This window comes from Pelophylax lessonae, assembly GCF_965119305.1.
Source record: "Pelophylax lessonae genome assembly, chromosome: 2".
Lineage (NCBI taxonomy): Eukaryota > Metazoa > Chordata > Amphibia > Anura > Ranidae > Pelophylax > Pelophylax lessonae.
Genome location: NC_138769.1, coordinates 550,293,817 through 550,310,409, shown reverse-complemented (window position 1 = coordinate 550,310,409; position 16,593 = coordinate 550,293,817). Strand labels below are relative to the sequence as shown.

Sequence of the window (16,593 nt, the reverse complement as noted above, 5' to 3'; positions counted from 1 at the left end):
GATGCTCGCGCCAATAATGGAGTGGCGTCTAACGCCGCATCACACACAAACTGTAACCCTTGTATCATCTGTTCCAACAAATCTGATACCGCCTGAGGGACCTCTTCTAAGTCCCGGCGTAACCACTTGGTCCATTCAGTTACAGTCTGCGAAACCAGACCAATAGCAATTATTGGTCTGAAAGCTGATCCAATCAAGGAAAACATGGTGCGAGACATAGCTTCAATCTTGCGATCCACTGGATCTTTAAAAGACGGAGCGTCTTCTAAAGGAATAACCGTGGCTTTATTCAATCTAGCAATTGGTGAATCCACCACAGGTGGTTCTGTCCATTTCTTAATGAGGGTTTCCTCAAACGGATAACGCCTGTTAATGCGTTTAGAAATAGCAGAGGTGCGTTTTGGCAGACTCCATTCTTCTTTGATTGGATTGCCAAAACATTTGGGCAATGGAAAAACCTTCGCCACTTTCATGCGTTTTTTAGTCCCAAAAGGGATTTCAGTTTCAGCTATTTCCGACGGAATACCCTGTAATCTTAAGGTTTCTTGAACAGATATAATGAGTGCGTTTACCAACGCTTCCTCTCGGGCTATGGCTGATGCCGAAACATCCTCCTCACTGTCTGAAGAGACAGTACCCGAGACACCAATCCCAGCTGAAGTACCTGCAACTGCAGAAATAGGCTCAGAGTCTGAATCCGAAGTTTCAGATAATAAAGGGTTAGGCGGGGGTCGCTTTCTTGCGCCCTGTCCCTGACAAGCCACTTCCACCCGGGACACAAAAGTTTCCATAATAGCTGACAATGATTCAATCGTAAGCGGGGTGCTGGAGGATCCTGCAGACACCTCGAGGGGATCCGGTGGAGATACATGAGTGGCAGGGTCCATGTTAATTCAGGACACCTCTGCCAGAAAAAACAAAAAAACTTTTTTTTTTTTTTTTTTTTAAATCAAAAAAATACCTCCTTTTTTTTTTTTTTATGTGTCTCCCCCTAGCGCAATAGCGCCCCTCAGAGTACCTGCTTCTCGATCCCCAAGAGAGAGAGAGGGACCCCCAAGGCTCACCACACGATGCAGAGAAGTTTCCAACCAACTGCAGTCAGCGTCTGTCTTTTACAGACTGGAAAGAGCTGTGTTCGTTTTCCCGGGTAGAAGGACGTGGCTCCGCCCCCTGTGTACGCCTTCCGGCGTTCCCAGCTCTCCACGAGGTAGCTGGGCTCATCAAACATGGCCGCCCCCATAAAGGAGACAATAGACTCCAAAAACATGGCGGCCGGCGTGACCTGAGGACATACATGCACCTGGTCTACGGCAAAATGGCGGCGGACCGCCGAAATCGTTTTTCCCAGCACATCCACCTGCATCTCTGCTAAGTGGCGGTTTATCGATCTGCAGGAGGTACACTACAATTAAGGTAGGATTATACCTCCTATGTCTGCTGTAATACTACAGTCTGCTGGGTAGAGTGTTAGCTCTCAAACCAAGTCCACTTCCCACCAAACACATACTGTATTTACAAGGGGGACTTTTAGTGTCAGATATATACTGACCATGTATGGAGGGGCCCATAATTCATACTGCCTCATAACGAGGAAAAAAAGGGGAACGTTTACTCACCATACCAAACCGACAGGCACCCTCTTTTCACAATACCCTCTCCACCGGGGTGGGGGGTTGTGGACCACTCCGGACGCCTCGACTCTCTGGTTCCTGGCGTCCAAGCGAGACTTTTAACTCGCAAGGTCAGTCCCTCCAATGGGACTCCGTCGCGGCCAACCCAGCGCGGAGCTCTGGTCTGCACGCGCTCGTAGGCAGAAACCGGGGTGACCACTGGATCTCAACATCCAGCCCGTCGCCCGGCCCCGCATACTTACTTGAATGTGTCGCGGCCGACCAAGCGCAATGCAATGGTCTGCGCGCGCTCGTAGGCCGGCTGGGGTGACCACTAGTGTCGCCCAGTCCGGCGTATTTGCTTGAAGATCTCACAGGAAAAAAACACTGGAGAAAACTGCCTAAAAAAAAAAAATATATATTTTTTCTAATTAAAAATCTTGCCAGGACCCAAAAGATCCCAGCAAGGAACTTAGGTCCTTACTCCTGACTAGACAGAAAAAAACTGATGCCTTGTAGCAGAGAGAGGGAGGATATACCCTCAGGGACTGCCCCTAAGGTGGAGCCAGAACGTTTTTTCTTTCTGCCTAGTCCTGCTCCTGCGGAGACAACATAACCCAGTTCTTGTGAATCAAGAAGACTACGTCTGTCAATGAGCGACAGAGAAATCATTGTTATTGAGAAATATACACCACACTGGAGGGGGAGCAATCTGAGGAGGTCTATATCCAGGAGGGAAACCTTCTGGATATATGAGCTTGGCTGCTTTAGACCCCGGGGACTCAACATAGAGTGGGACATAAACGCACACATCAATAACTGTTGATCCCCACATATATTTTGGCAGGTTTTATATTTTAGTTATCTTTTAACATTTATTTTAAATTTGTATTGGAGCATATGGTTTAATATAGTTCAATACATTTTATTATACACATATTTCCGGTGTCACCCCTTTCCCACTACGCTTCTAAAGCAGTGTGTTGTAGGACAGGAAGGAAAGTGTTTACTTCCGGTGTCACCAGGATGTGCCATAGATCGATGTTTTTATACATTTGTTTTTAACAAATAATAAAGTATGTTTTTATACATTCCTTTTAACACAAGGAAAGTTACCCATATTTAAGTAATTTGCCTTAAATTGCTATCAGCCAGAAGTTCCAAAGCATACCTGCTCTGCAGACACTTGCTCTACAGACAGGAAGTAAAGTGTTTGCTTCCTGTGCAGACAGGGGGTGAAGTGTTTACTTCCTGTGTCACCAGGATGTGCTATGGATCGATGTTTTTATACTACCTGCTCTGCAGACACCGGAAGTTAGACAATCTGCTTCCACCTGTATAAATAAAGCGGAAGGGACGATGCGCCAGTACTCCTGTCTCAGTAGAAGTCCTATGGGAAGAAACCGGTCAGATTAGGAGGCGCACACGTCACACACAACTTGCGGTCCGTGCTGCAGCCGGGCCGCAAGCCTTTGCAGGAATTCGTATGCCTAGGTTTATGCTGAATACAAGACATCTAATTGTAAGTGCATTATCAACTGTTTTTTGAATAAATCTCAAGGGTAATACACTATTAGTCCCCTTTTTTCCTTTAATACACGGTGGATTTGTGAGCTTGTAAAGAAGGATGAGGCTGTGTTTCTTGCTGGTACTCGTTGCCATCTAGTGGAGAAAGAAAGGTAGAGCGGTTCTACATTCCACTTCAGGATTTTAAAGAGGAAGCAAGGCGGTGGTTTCACTGAACAAGTGCATACCTATTACCATCTGGTAAGAGGCTAATTCTTGGTGATTTACACGTGGTGTTTGTTCACAAGGAGATTGGATATTTTTTCAGCACAAGAAAATATAGTTGCACCTTATTTATTTCCGTTTGGTAAGGATGAATTTCACTCGGTGGTGAATACACGTATTATTTGGATAGAATACAATTCTACTCACCTGCACAATATTTATGGACACTTATGAACTTTTATGTTTATGCACCAATTGATTTGCATTATTAATTGGCTTCACAGATTGATATATGTTATATATATTTACCTTTGTTGATTTGGTTCACACATAGATATATGTTATATATTCATTATTTATTTATTGTTTAGCGCACCCCACACCACATATACATTTATCTATATTCAAAAGCACTGAATACCGGGAGCAGCTTCAACACACTATCAGCGCATCCATCCCCCTTTACAAAATTATATTTAATTAAAATAAAAAAAAAAAAAAATGGCCAGCCTATTTATATTACAGACAGGACAAATGTTATACAATATAGAGCACTTGAATACTTTTTAAGGCCATACCCACACACATAATACTTTCCTTTCTGTTATCAGATTGGGTCCAAGATTGTAAACTAAGATTTGTTTTGTTTTTAAGTCTTGACACTGACTGCATCTGTTCAAGGATGGATGCGTCTGAGCTCGTGTGCCACACAAACCTCTCTGTTTTCATCCATACTTGCCATCTCCCCCTTCTACAACACTTTTTTTGCCCTTCCCCCTGTGCTATACTTCATGACAGTATCGGGCCACCCGTTTTATTCATTATCTCCTGCCTAACCAATATAGTTGGTAATGATTACTTCACGTATCACCTCCAGGGGCTCTGAATACCCAGCTGTTTTCTTCTTTAATGGACTTTAGGTGTTCCTCCATGGACATTAGGTGTTCCTCTGTTTGGTTTTAACTAAACAGTCTGCTGTGCATGGATGCATTAATAGATGTTCGAGACTGCCTACAGTCTGCTGTGCATGGATTCATTAATAGATGTTCGAGACTGCCTACTGTACTGTTTTTCTCTTTTCTTGATAACAAACTTCAGAAAAAAAATAAAAGGGTACTTTTTATAAAAATATATACTTGAACTTAATCCTTGGACTTAATCCTTAACACATAACTCATATGGATTAGATGAAATGTATATAGTCTGAAACCTATCAACAGACCCTAGCTAAGTTAATATATCAATGTGCTTACCGATTTGAGTATAGACTCCAACACTCTGTAATGCAAACGTACCCCAACTCTGTATCGCTGTTGAAAACAGAAGCTAGTTAATAAACAATTCTGTAGTCCAAAAAACAGCAAGAAAAACTAAAAACATTTTTTTTTGCTTTTGAATAGAATTGTACACAACAGAAACAGTTTTTAGAGTTCTATAAGGAGCGGGCATGTTCATTTTGGAAAAATTATGTTTTGTAGAAGTATTGACATCATGAATAATACAAATGATACTGAGTGGTAGTTAAATTCTTCTCGGCTTGTTCTGCTTTAGTACAAGTTTGACTCATATGTATGAGATCTGAAACAAATCTGATAGCCGTACAGGAGCTCAACCAAAGCAACTGGAGCCCACCTGAAAAACATTACACCCCCAAAGAGGGAACAAGCACCCGAAAAACAGAAGCCTGCAAAACCTTGCGGCCAAAAGAGGCATTCGCAGATGCCAACACATCCACTTTATAAAATTTTGTGAAAGTGTGCACCGACGACCAAGTACCTGCCTTGCACACCTGCGTTACTGATGCCTGATGACGAAAGGCCCAAGAAGCATTGAGTGCACGCATAGAGTGCACCTTCACAGAGAAATTAGGAACCTGACCCTTAATCGAATAGGCCTGAAACATCTGCTCCATCTAGAAATGGTCGCAGAAGAAGCGGAAAGTCCTTTAAAAGGCCCATCCCTAAGCACAAATAGCGACTCTGACTTCCTAAAAAAGACTCCGTAGCTGCCAGGTACACCCAAATAGCCCGAACCACATCCAGGGAACGCAACGCAATTTCCTTAGGATGTTTTGGCCTGGGACACAGGGAAGGCAACACAATGTCCTCATTCAGATGGAAATCAGAGACCACCTTTGGAAGGAACGACAATCAGGGGCGAAGAACCACTTTATCTCTGTGGACCACCAATAAGGGAAAATGACAGGACAACGCCACCAATTCAGACACCCTGCGTGCAGAGGTGAGAGTCAACAAAAAGGCCACCTTCTGGGATAGCACAAGCAGGGGAATCTCCCGAATATTTTTTAAGAGAGGCTTCTGTAGAGCTGAAGGCCCCAAGTGGGGATCCCAAGACAGTAGTGGGGACTGCACGGGTGTAGTCAAATGTCAAACCCCCTGAATAAAAGTATGCACCAGGGAGCGCATGGCCAAGCGTCATTGAAAGAAGACCACCAAGGCCGACAACTGACCCTTAAATGGTACCCAAGGCCAATTTCTGCTTAACCCCCTTTTGAAGGAAGGTCAAAACATGAGCCATTAAAAAAGAGCGAGGGTGAACAGAAAGCGACTCACACCACGAAATGTACGCTTTCCACGTACGATGGTAGATCTTCCTAGAAGTAGACTTCCTAGCCTTCAGTAGTGTGGGAATCACTGACCTAGACAAACCTCTATCCCTGAGCACCTGGCTTTCAACAGTCAAGCTGTCAAAACCAGTGACCGTAAAGCAGGATGGAAGATTGGCCTTTGGGACAGCAGATCCTCCCTGAGAGGGAGTCTCCAAGGGGCATCAGCGACCAGCCACACCAGGTCGGCGAGGCCAATCCAGGGCAGCTAGAATGACTGGAATTCCTTCTGCCTCGATCCTGCGCAAGAGTCTCGGCAGAAGCTTGAGAGGAGGGAAAGCGTAAAATCAGACGATACCGGCCCCAGGGGGCCACCAGCGTGTCTGTGGCATCTGCTAGTGTATCCCGTGACCGGGCCACAAACCTGTGCACCTTTCTGTTGAGCAGAGACGCCAACAGATCCACCTCGGTGGTGCCCCACCGGAGACCTAGCTGATAAAACACCACCGGATGAAGGGACCACTCCCCTTGGCCCAACGCCTGCCGACTGAGATAATCCAACTGCCAATCTTCCACCCCTGGAATGTGTACCGTGGAGAGGGCCGGAACAAAAATGTTCTGGCCTCCGAAGAAAGTTGGCTACCTCCAGAGCTGCCAATACACTTGTTGTTTCACCCTGGTGATTGACATAAGCCACGGCTGTGGCATTATCCGATTGGATTCGCACCGGACACCCCTGAAGGCGATCCATCCAGTGATTCAGGCACAGCCTGATCGTGTGCGGAGTTCCAGGACATCGATCTGGAGTCTGGACTCTTCCAGTGTTCAAACTCCCTGAACGGAGTGCAGACCCAGTACATCTCCCCACCTGAACAGATTGGTATCCGTGGGGACCACTGTCCAATACAGGGGGAGAAAAGATTTGCCCTGGCGAATAGCTGGAGAGTGAAGTCACCAGATAAGAGACCTTTTTGTTTTGCGGCTCTGCCGGATCGGATTGTCCAGAGACTTTGGACACTTTTCCCATTTGGACAAGATTTCCCTTTGCAGGGACCTCGTACGGAACTGTGCAAACGGGACTGCTTTGAAGGTAGAAACCATTAGACCCAGCACCCTCATGCACGTCTGGAGGGACGACCACCTGCTGGACAGCAAGATATGAATAGCAGCATGCAACTTATGGAGTTTGTCCAGAGGAAGGAACACTCTGGCTAGAGCCAAGTCCAGAGTCAGACCCAGATAGTCCAGTTTTGTGAAAGGAACCAGAGAAGACAGCTGGAAATTCAGAAGCCAGTCGAACTCCCTCAGAGTCCGTATAGTGATGTCCACATTGTCCATCAGAGCAGGAGACTCTGCTCGCAAGAGAAGGTCATCCAGATAGCCCAGCACTGCGATTCCTCGCTGACTTAACAACGGCAGCACCGGAGCCAACACCTTTGTGAAGTCCCGAGGAGCAGAGGCGAGACCAAATGGTAACGCCACAAAACGGATAATGCTCCTCTTCCACAGCAAAGCAGAGGAAGCGCTGCTGACAGACATGTTGGAATGTGTAAGTAAGCGTCCTTGATGTCGATGGAGGCAAGGAAATCCTCCCCCCCCCCCCCCCCCCGATGCAAGGATGCCACCACCATGCGAACAGACTCCATTCTGAACTTCTGTACCTGCACAAAGCAGTTCAGGGCTTTGAGATCCAGAATTGGACGCAACTTTTGAATAATACCCCTGAAAACGTTCTGGAGTTGGAACCGGAACAATTACCCCTTGAAGTAACAGGTCTTGCACTGCCCCGAAGAGGGTTTGCAAATCGGTCCAGGGACAGACACACATTGGAAGGAAAGACACTCTCCAGAGGGTAAGAACGAAACTATCTTATAGCTCGACCGTATCACTTCGTGGACCCACTTGTCTTGCACCAAGGAGGTCCACGGGTCTATAAACCAGCGAAGACATCCTTGCTCCTGAAGAAGCCTTGAAAGGCTTTAAACCCTTGTCAGCCGACCCTGAGGGACGAAAAAAAACTTCCTGTGAGCCAAGAAGAACGGGCCATGTCTGCGATAAGGTTCCTTACCCTTACTAGCCTGCCAAAGAATGGTGCTCTTCCCCCCCCCTGTGAGACTCAATGATGTCATCCAGGGTAGCACCAAACAGGCGATCTCCTTGAAAAGGAAGATCAGTGGAGGCTTTTTTAGAGGTCTGATCCGCAGACCAAGATTTGAGTCAGAATACACGCTTAAGGACCACTGCCAAAAAAGACAATCTAGAAATCAGGGGAGCCGCATCCAAAGAGGCATCACAGATAAACTGCAGCCCCTGGACCAACTGGTCAGCCAGCTTCGCAAAGGCAGAGGGGAGCTGCTCCCCCTCCAGGCCACGGAGAAAAAGCTTAGCCCAGGGCAGTGGTAAAGACAGGTCTGAGTGCTGAGCTGCCAACAGTCAACATGCTGCGGGCCACAGCCTCCACCTTTCTGGTCAGCCAAATCCTTAAAAACCAGCAATTCTTCTACCATCATCATGGTTGCCTTATTCAATCTGGAAACCGGGGGATCCCCCATCGGTGGAACAGTCCACTTCTTAGGGAGGGATTCTTCAAATGGGTACCTCATTGAGAATCCCTTAGGGACCACAAAAGGGACATTTTGGACGCTCCCACTCTTTTCTGACAAGTCTGTCAAAATCGTAAGGAAACAGAAACACCTTCCCTGCTCTAGATGGCTTGAGAGTGCCAAAGTGAACCGGCGCCTCCTCCGCAGCTTAAGCTGCCTCTTCCATTTTTAAATTTCTCATGCACAGTGCGTCCACCAGCGCCTTTTTGTGCACGGCTATAGGAGTGGAGGAATCACGTTCACTATCCAAAAACTCAGGGCGCAAGGTTGCAGACCCCGCAGGGTGGGGTAGCTAGATCAGATTCAGAATCTGAGGAGACAGATGAAGCAGGGGGAACGCGGGGAGGGGGGGGGCGCTTTTTACTACCCCGCCGCCCAAAAGCCACCATTACCTAGGACACAAAAGGACTCCAGAACCGCCGCCGCCAGTGAATCAATGGATGGTTGAGACCTGGAGGGCCCGCAAGCTCTGAGAGGGGGGTCAGGTGGGGAAATGTGCTCCAGGGACTCCATGAGGAAGAAGATTATCCCACAAAAGTGAACAAAAACACTGCTAAGGGACACCCCCACCGCGTTGGTAAAACCACCTGGTCACCAGCCTCACAGCACCACCGATCTGGCAGCAGAGAGAGGGAGAGGATCCCACCAGACTCTCCACCCCACCAGGCAGTCACTGGCCGCACCAGGATCAAGGCACTCCTTGTGTGGTGTCCAGGAAGGAAGAGGCTAAGGAGTCAGCACCAGGAGATAAGGAGGGGCTCCCACAGCTAAAATAGACGCCCAGAAGGCTCCACAGTAATGGCCGTCATTCAATGCCCGACTAATGCAAAAATGGCCACTGTGGCTATACAAACATGGCCGCCAGCCTATACAGAAAATAGGCTACAACAAAATGGCGGCTCCCAGGAGGAATCAATGGGCCCAGGCAAGACACAGAGCAAGAAGGGGGCCGTGGCAGGAGCACCTCACCAGGTACAGCACCCACAGCCGATCGCCGGTGGCATACCCCCCCAACCCCCCGCCCCCATCACCAGTACAGCAGCCAGCCCCACCACAGGAGGTAGTTCAGACCACCATACAACCCCAGTATGGGTGGAGGGGGAATGGGTTGATGACCCACAGGACCACCAGACTCAAGGAGGGGGCCTAACGGGAAGGAGGGAAACCCAGGGGTCCGACCATCCCAGGGAGGGGCCTGCGTCCACCTCAAAACTCTCCAGGAGGAGAGGGGGGGGGGGGGGATAGCTACTCACCATACTAGGAGCAAGGTGCGCACTGCTCCAGACAGAACCTCCTCGCCATCAAAATGGGGGGCTGACGGCCAGAAGGAACGCTGCGACGTAGGCCGAGACTCGGTCTTTTGCGACCTCGCGAGGTTTTTAACTTGCAGGCCAGCCTCCATCCGGTGGGTCCATGTCGCAGACTAACTAGCGTAAAGCTGAGGTATGCGCGTGCTCGCTGGCCAGACTGGGGTGACCACTGGATCTAGATTATCCAGCCCGTCGCCCAGTCCGGCAGTTGGTTGTAGATCTCACAGGAAAAAACCAGAACAAAAAAAAAAAAAATCTATCTAAAAAGAAAAAATTGCCAGGCCTCGAGATCCCAGCAAGGAACTAGGTCCTTACTCCTGACTAGGCAGAAAAAAAACTGAGTACCTATAGCAGAGGGGGGGGGGGGGGGGGAGTATATCTTGTGGGACTGCCCATAGGCGTAGTCAAGTACTTCTTCTGCCTAGTGTTCTACTCCTGTAGGGGGCAGTATGACCCAATGGTCAAGAAGATCAGGAGCTTTGTCGGTCAATGAATGAAAGAGAAAACGAGGTTTATAGAGCTGACCAAAGATGCAACAAACTAGTGAACAAGTAATCCGGTTTCACGTGCTCACAACAAGGGGTGTGCATTTTATCAGGAATTAAAGAACTCACATATAAACATAATCAATTATAAGTGCCAAAAGCTGAATCAAGAGTGCATATCCTCTATATAGCTAGTAGTAGTTAGTCATTCAACTGGGCTTGCTCTGTAATGGTTTAGACCAGTGGTCTCCAAACTGTGGACCGTAGTCCGGATGTGGCCCTTAGGACACTATACTTCCCACTGATACAAGGCACTATTCCTCCCACTGACGCCAACAACGGGGCACTATTCCTTCCACGTATACCAAAGAACCAAAATAGAGAACTATTCATCTCACAGACACTACAGATGGGGCACTATTTGTTCCACTGACACCAATTATGGGGATTATGCTTCCCACTAATACCAATGATGGGTCACTATTCCTCCCATTGATACCAATGATGGAGATTATTCTTCCCACCAATACCAATACCTCCAACTGCCCACAAGTGTTATGTAATTATTTTACCCCACTGACCACAGAGTCGGAGGCATTTTCTACTCCGCTGACCACAGTCTGGCCCTCCTCAAGGACAGTAAACCGGTCCTTTGCCTAGAAAGTTTGGTTGGTTAGACATCTCAAACTTATCCAGGTCACTTCTTCAGTGATGAGTGTAAGAAAAAGGCCATCTCATTTATAGACAGGTAGCAAAAAAAACCTGAAAGATGAAATACAGCCAAAAACTATTTTTGTATATTCGCACAGCAAAAATAAACATTTCCTCCAATAATGTGTGCCCCATCTGCTACAGAGTTTGTGTAAACTTCTACTTTTATGCAGTCTGCACTCCCCTGTTGGCACAGAGACCAGATGGCTGCCTTGCAAACCTGCACTACCGACGCCTGATGACGGAAGGCCCAAGAGGCACTAAGTGCCCTCCAAGAAAGCTCCTCAACAGGGAAAGGAGGGTCCTGACCCTTAATGGAATAGGCTGCACCACCGTCTGTCTGATCCATCTAGAAATGGTCACAGCAGACGTGGGCCAGCCCCTTACGGGGTCCATCCTTAAGGACAAAAAGATAATCCGATTTACGGAAGGACTCAGTCACCGCCAGGTACACCCTGATTGCCTGAACCACATCCAAAGAATGTAAGGCACCAAATTGAGCTCCCAAGGAGGTAACAAAGATCTCACTGGGGGAGCCTGGGGGCGGACCCCCTGAATAAAGGTATGAACCAAGGAATTAGTGGCCAATGGGTGCTGAAAGAAAAAAATCGCCAGGGCTGAAATCTGGCCTTTGATGGTACCCAAGGCCAAATGCTGATCTACAGATTTTTAGGGAAACTCCAAAACACGAGACACCGAAAAGGAACGGGGAGAGATACTGAAAATAAATGTGGGTAGAGGATCCTGGGACCTGGTTAAAAACCTCTGCACCTTCCTGTTGAGACCAGAGGCCAACAAGTCCCCCACTGGAGACACAGTTGATGAAGCACCTCCTGGCAGAGGGACCATTCTCCCTGATCCAACGTCTGCTGACTGAGGTACACTGCCTGCCAATTTTCTACCCCTGAAATATGCACAGCAGAGATGAACGAACCATTCTGCCCACCTTAGAATGCCAGCTACTTCCTGGGCCATTTGGCAAGAATCTCCTTTTGCAGAGATCTGGTATGGAACTGAGCAAACGGAACCACCTCAAAGGTGGAGACCATCAAGCCCAGCACTTGCATACAAGTCCTGAGAGATGACCGCTGGCTGGACAACTGGAGCAGTATCGCATCCTGCAACTTATGGAGTTTCACCTCCAGAAGAAAAACCCGGGCTGAGGCTGTGTAAAGGGTCAGGCCCAGATAGTCCAGCTTGGTGGACGGGACCAGAGCAGATTTTTAGAAATGCAGAGTTCGCACCGAAATGTCCAGACTGTCTGTTAAGACATTCGGAGACTCTGCTCGCAGAAGGAGGTCAGCCAAGTACCCCAATCCCCTTCTGTCTTAGTAATGCTAACACCAGGGCCAAAACTTTTGTGAACACCCGAGGAGCTGAGGCGAGACCAAAGGGTAACGCCATAAATTGATAGTGCTCCTTGCCCACGGCAAAGCGAAGGAAACGCTGATGCCCAACATACTGGGATATAAAGGTAAGCGTACTTGATATCGATAGAGGTCAGAAAATCCACTTGATGAAGGGATGTCACTACCGTGCGAAGGGACTCCATTCAGAATTTCTGAACCTGTACAAAGCGGTTCAATGACTAAGTCCAGAATTGGGACGGACTTTGCCTTCCTTCCTGGAAACAGTAAACCGGTTTAAATAAAACCCTTTAAAACGTTCCGATTCCAGAACCGGTACAATGACCCCCTGTGAAAGCAAATCCTGTACCGCCCCAAGAAGACCTCGTAGGTGATCTGGGGCAAAACGCAGGCTGGAAGGGAAGAACCTTGCCGGCGGCAAGGACCAGAATTCAATCTTGTAGACCCATTTGTCTTTAATCAAGCAGGTCACCCCAGATATGGGTGAGAGTGTTTGGGGGAATCCCACTGATTCGTGGCAATGTTGTCAAAATAGGCGGGAAAGGGAAACACCTTTGTCGCTTTGAATGCTCTGCGGGTACCAAAGTGCACAGGCGCAGCCCACGCAACAAGAGCTGCGTCCACCAATTTCAAAGTTTCCCGCACTGATACAATTAGCGCATCCACTAGAGCTTTTTCATGCACAGCTGTAGTGGAAGGGGAATCATCCTCAATATCAGAGCACTAAGGGTGAGTGGACACAGACCCAGTAGGGTGACTCGGGTCCACGGCGGCCAAATCAACCTCAGAACATGAGGAGACAGAGGATGCTTTTTGCTCGTCCAATTTTGGAGGGTCATATCTACTTTGGACACCAGTAACTGCAGGACCGCCGTCATAGCAGACAAGGCGGACTAGGACCCCACATGAGGGGGTCAGGTGGTGACACTTGCTCCAGGGAATACATGGTTAACCTGGGGACTGCCAGCAAAAAGTGTGAAAATTTGCTTTTAAAAATTCTCCTCACCACTGCACCAGTGGCATCACAAGTCCCAGCGCACCAAATACCTATAGCAGAAAGAGGGAGCCGTTTAGCACCCACATGGACTCTCCACCAGAGAGCCAGGCTGTATGCCGTGCGGTGATCAAAGAGGAAGTACAGGAACTGCCACTAGAGGCCCATTGCCGATTCACCGCTCAATAGGCTTCAAAAAACATTGCCGCTGTGTGATAGCAATGGGAACCTACAAGAAAATGCCCGCTGAAAAATTCCGGAAAATTCCCCGAGGAGTGCTCCTCCTGCACGATTACATGTTTGTACTTCTCTCCGCAAATGTGAGTACCTCTCTTACGTTATAGTTATCAATAAACTTGGTAATACGGTATCACACTATGTGCCTTTCCATTATTCCCTACACGCTGGTATATCACTACGAGTGACACTCCGTGGACATTCGGAAGCCCATTTCCTACCGGCAGGAACCTATTAGATCCCGGCCACTCTCCTCTGGGAATTTTCCTCTCACATAGGACCCTCCAGAGACCTCCCAGGACGTCCTCATTAAGGACCCGCAGAGGACACCAGGATCTATCTGCCCACAGGATTCATACACATACCCGCTCTATACCCCTGTGTGGGGTGGGTATCTCTGGTGAGTGTGTTATTCACTAGAGGGGTCACCAAGCACCTCACTGCCCACCACGGGGTCACCTACCGCAGTTTGTTATACGAAGATTGTCACCTGCTATCAATATTGAACTTTGCTTATCACTTATATTTAATCTACTGTCACCGCACTTTTATATAGGCACCAACTATTAATATTGGATTTTTTATCACTTTTTACATTTTTATTTCTTGCATATATAATTTTTAACCTGTTCAATTGTCACCTCACCCCTATACCATAGACTATGGTCTTATTCTGGATATTTTGGTCATGTATATAAATTTTTAAATCTTAATTTATTTTTCACTTGCCCTCACACACGGATCACTCCATATGCACAGAGCATATGGAGTTCTATATTATATGATTTATATAATTTCTCATACAGCTTATGATCTTATTTCTGAATAATAATTTTGTGAAGCCACATATGCACATATCACTTTAAATATTGGTATTTATTTATTTACACTGTCTCAGTGGCACCACCTTTTTAATATATTTTCTTATAGTCACACCTTTTTTGAACATATATGCACACATCTTTGTCACATTACGTTTTTGGTTCATACTATATAGCTGTACCTACAGTGCTTTTTTTCCCCACATTGGACTTACAGTGCATTATATATATATATATATATATATATATATATATATATATATATATATATATATATATATATATATATATATATATATATATATATATATATTTTTTATTTAGCATGCCGGCACTTTATTGGCACCTTTAATATTTTTCCTTACTAGGCAGCGCCATTACCCTACCCTCCTTTTCCAAAAGTGAAAAAGAATTTAGAAATTTGATTTATATGGGTGAAATCACCATCTGTCTCTCACAAACCATGCTAATAATACCATCTCTACCCCAGTATTTTAGCAATTCACACCTTTTCAACTGAAGTCCTAAATCGCCTAATCTTTATGCACAATTGGTCTGGATATGCTCACTTAAGTAAATTTCCACACCCTTTTTCATGTATTACTTGAATATCTCAGTGATTAAACTACAGTACATAAAACCATATTTTGCCGTTTAGTTGTCGTCATTTTTCAACAGAATAATTTGATCACTTCATCTCATACAGTCTGTATTCATCTTTAAAAAAAGATTCATCCTAAAGAGTCGCTACCTGATGCTTAATTTCTGAAGTTACAATGTGTTATTGTCGATTCATCTGTACCCAGCATTGCTTGTCAACCTTTTTTTTTAATTGATGTTAAACTGGTATATTATTGTTCACTGTACTAATCTAGGTTATGTTTTATACTCTCAATAAAAAGTTTGAAATAAAAAAAAAATAAATAAATAAAAAAAAGAAGATTCATAAAATACTACTCTCTGCTCAGTAAATTAAACTGTTCTACATTCAATGAAAATATAACAAAAGAAACAGTTTTTTTCCGTTGTGTATTTCACTGATAAAAGACCACTTTGTGCAAGAAATTTGACATGCATTGAGAAGTCACAACCCCTGCTGCTTTTTAACCTCAACAACTGTGGTAGAATAGGATTCTATACTACTTTCTATTTAAAAGTAATGGATATTTGAATCAAATTGAATATGCTAAGCAGCCCTACGTGGTTACAAGTTTTCAAGCAGTTTGAATAAAAAAGTACTTAATGAGACGGAAAAGGAGTACTAAAGTGATCTACATGTGGTTCTAGAGGAGAGGAGATGGCTGAGGAATGCTAATCCTGGACTGGACAAATTCTGTCCTTTGGGAAGTCATGGTGACTAGAAAAGATCCTCTTCCAACAAGGTCTCCCAAATTGTTCCAACAGTGTGGCGTAGGAGGACAATTCTCTGCAGTTGGCACACCACAACGTATTGCACCTTCAACTTCAGCATAGTTTCACCCACAGTGTGTGCTCTACTCTGTCTTCCTACATATCCCAGTTTTATCCTGACGAACTGCAGAACTATTCAAGGAGCAAGCTTCTAAATGCAGTGTGTTGGGAGAGGATATCACAGGGGTCAGGAATACAGCTAGACAAAGCGTAAGAAAGCAGAGAGGGTGTAAATATGGCTGAACTGAAAGATACCCTACACTGTAGCATTCCATAACCAAATCCACATTGCAGCTGGCTTGAAGATTTTCCCTGACCTGCACTAAGTGAATGTACGCATTCAAGGTTTTAAAGCAGGCTTGAATAGTATACAATGTTACCTTGCAATGATAATACTCAAACATTACCTGGTATCCTATTTCTGCACAGGCTTGGCCAATTGCAGTGGCAAAACGTGCTTTGAAGACCTGTCCTAAGCGATTTACTCTCTCTGTGATCTTGTTCTTTGGATTTTTTGTGCAGTTCTGCAAAGGTCATAATTGGTGTTAAAATAGTATCAAAAAATGTCAAATACATTTTTGTATTAAATCGGTTTTAATTAACAAAGCAGCTTGGTAAAGTAACTCTGAACCTGATTCCACTAGGTGGCAGACTCTCAGTATTGTGTACAAGCCTCCAGGCACAAAAAACATTCTGTGAAGCAGAACTACTTTACAAAAATGCCATTAACAGTTTATTAAAAAACAGT

The 16,593-nt window shown here is 45.9% G+C and overlaps 1 protein-coding gene across 1 annotated transcript in view; it reads right to left on the bottom strand.

Moving 5' to 3' along the window:
* RB1 (RB transcriptional corepressor 1) overlaps positions 1-16,593 on the bottom strand; it is a 328,442-nt gene that overhangs the window by 231,686 nt on the left and 80,163 nt on the right. Inside the window, exons 13-14 of the mRNA XM_082244844.1 lie at positions 16,253-16,369; positions 4,595-4,651 (exon numbers count right to left, since the gene is read on the bottom strand). Coding sequence (XP_082100970.1) covers positions 4,595-4,651; positions 16,253-16,369 — 174 coding nt within the window. The remainder of the gene's footprint in view (positions 1-4,594; positions 4,652-16,252; positions 16,370-16,593) is intronic.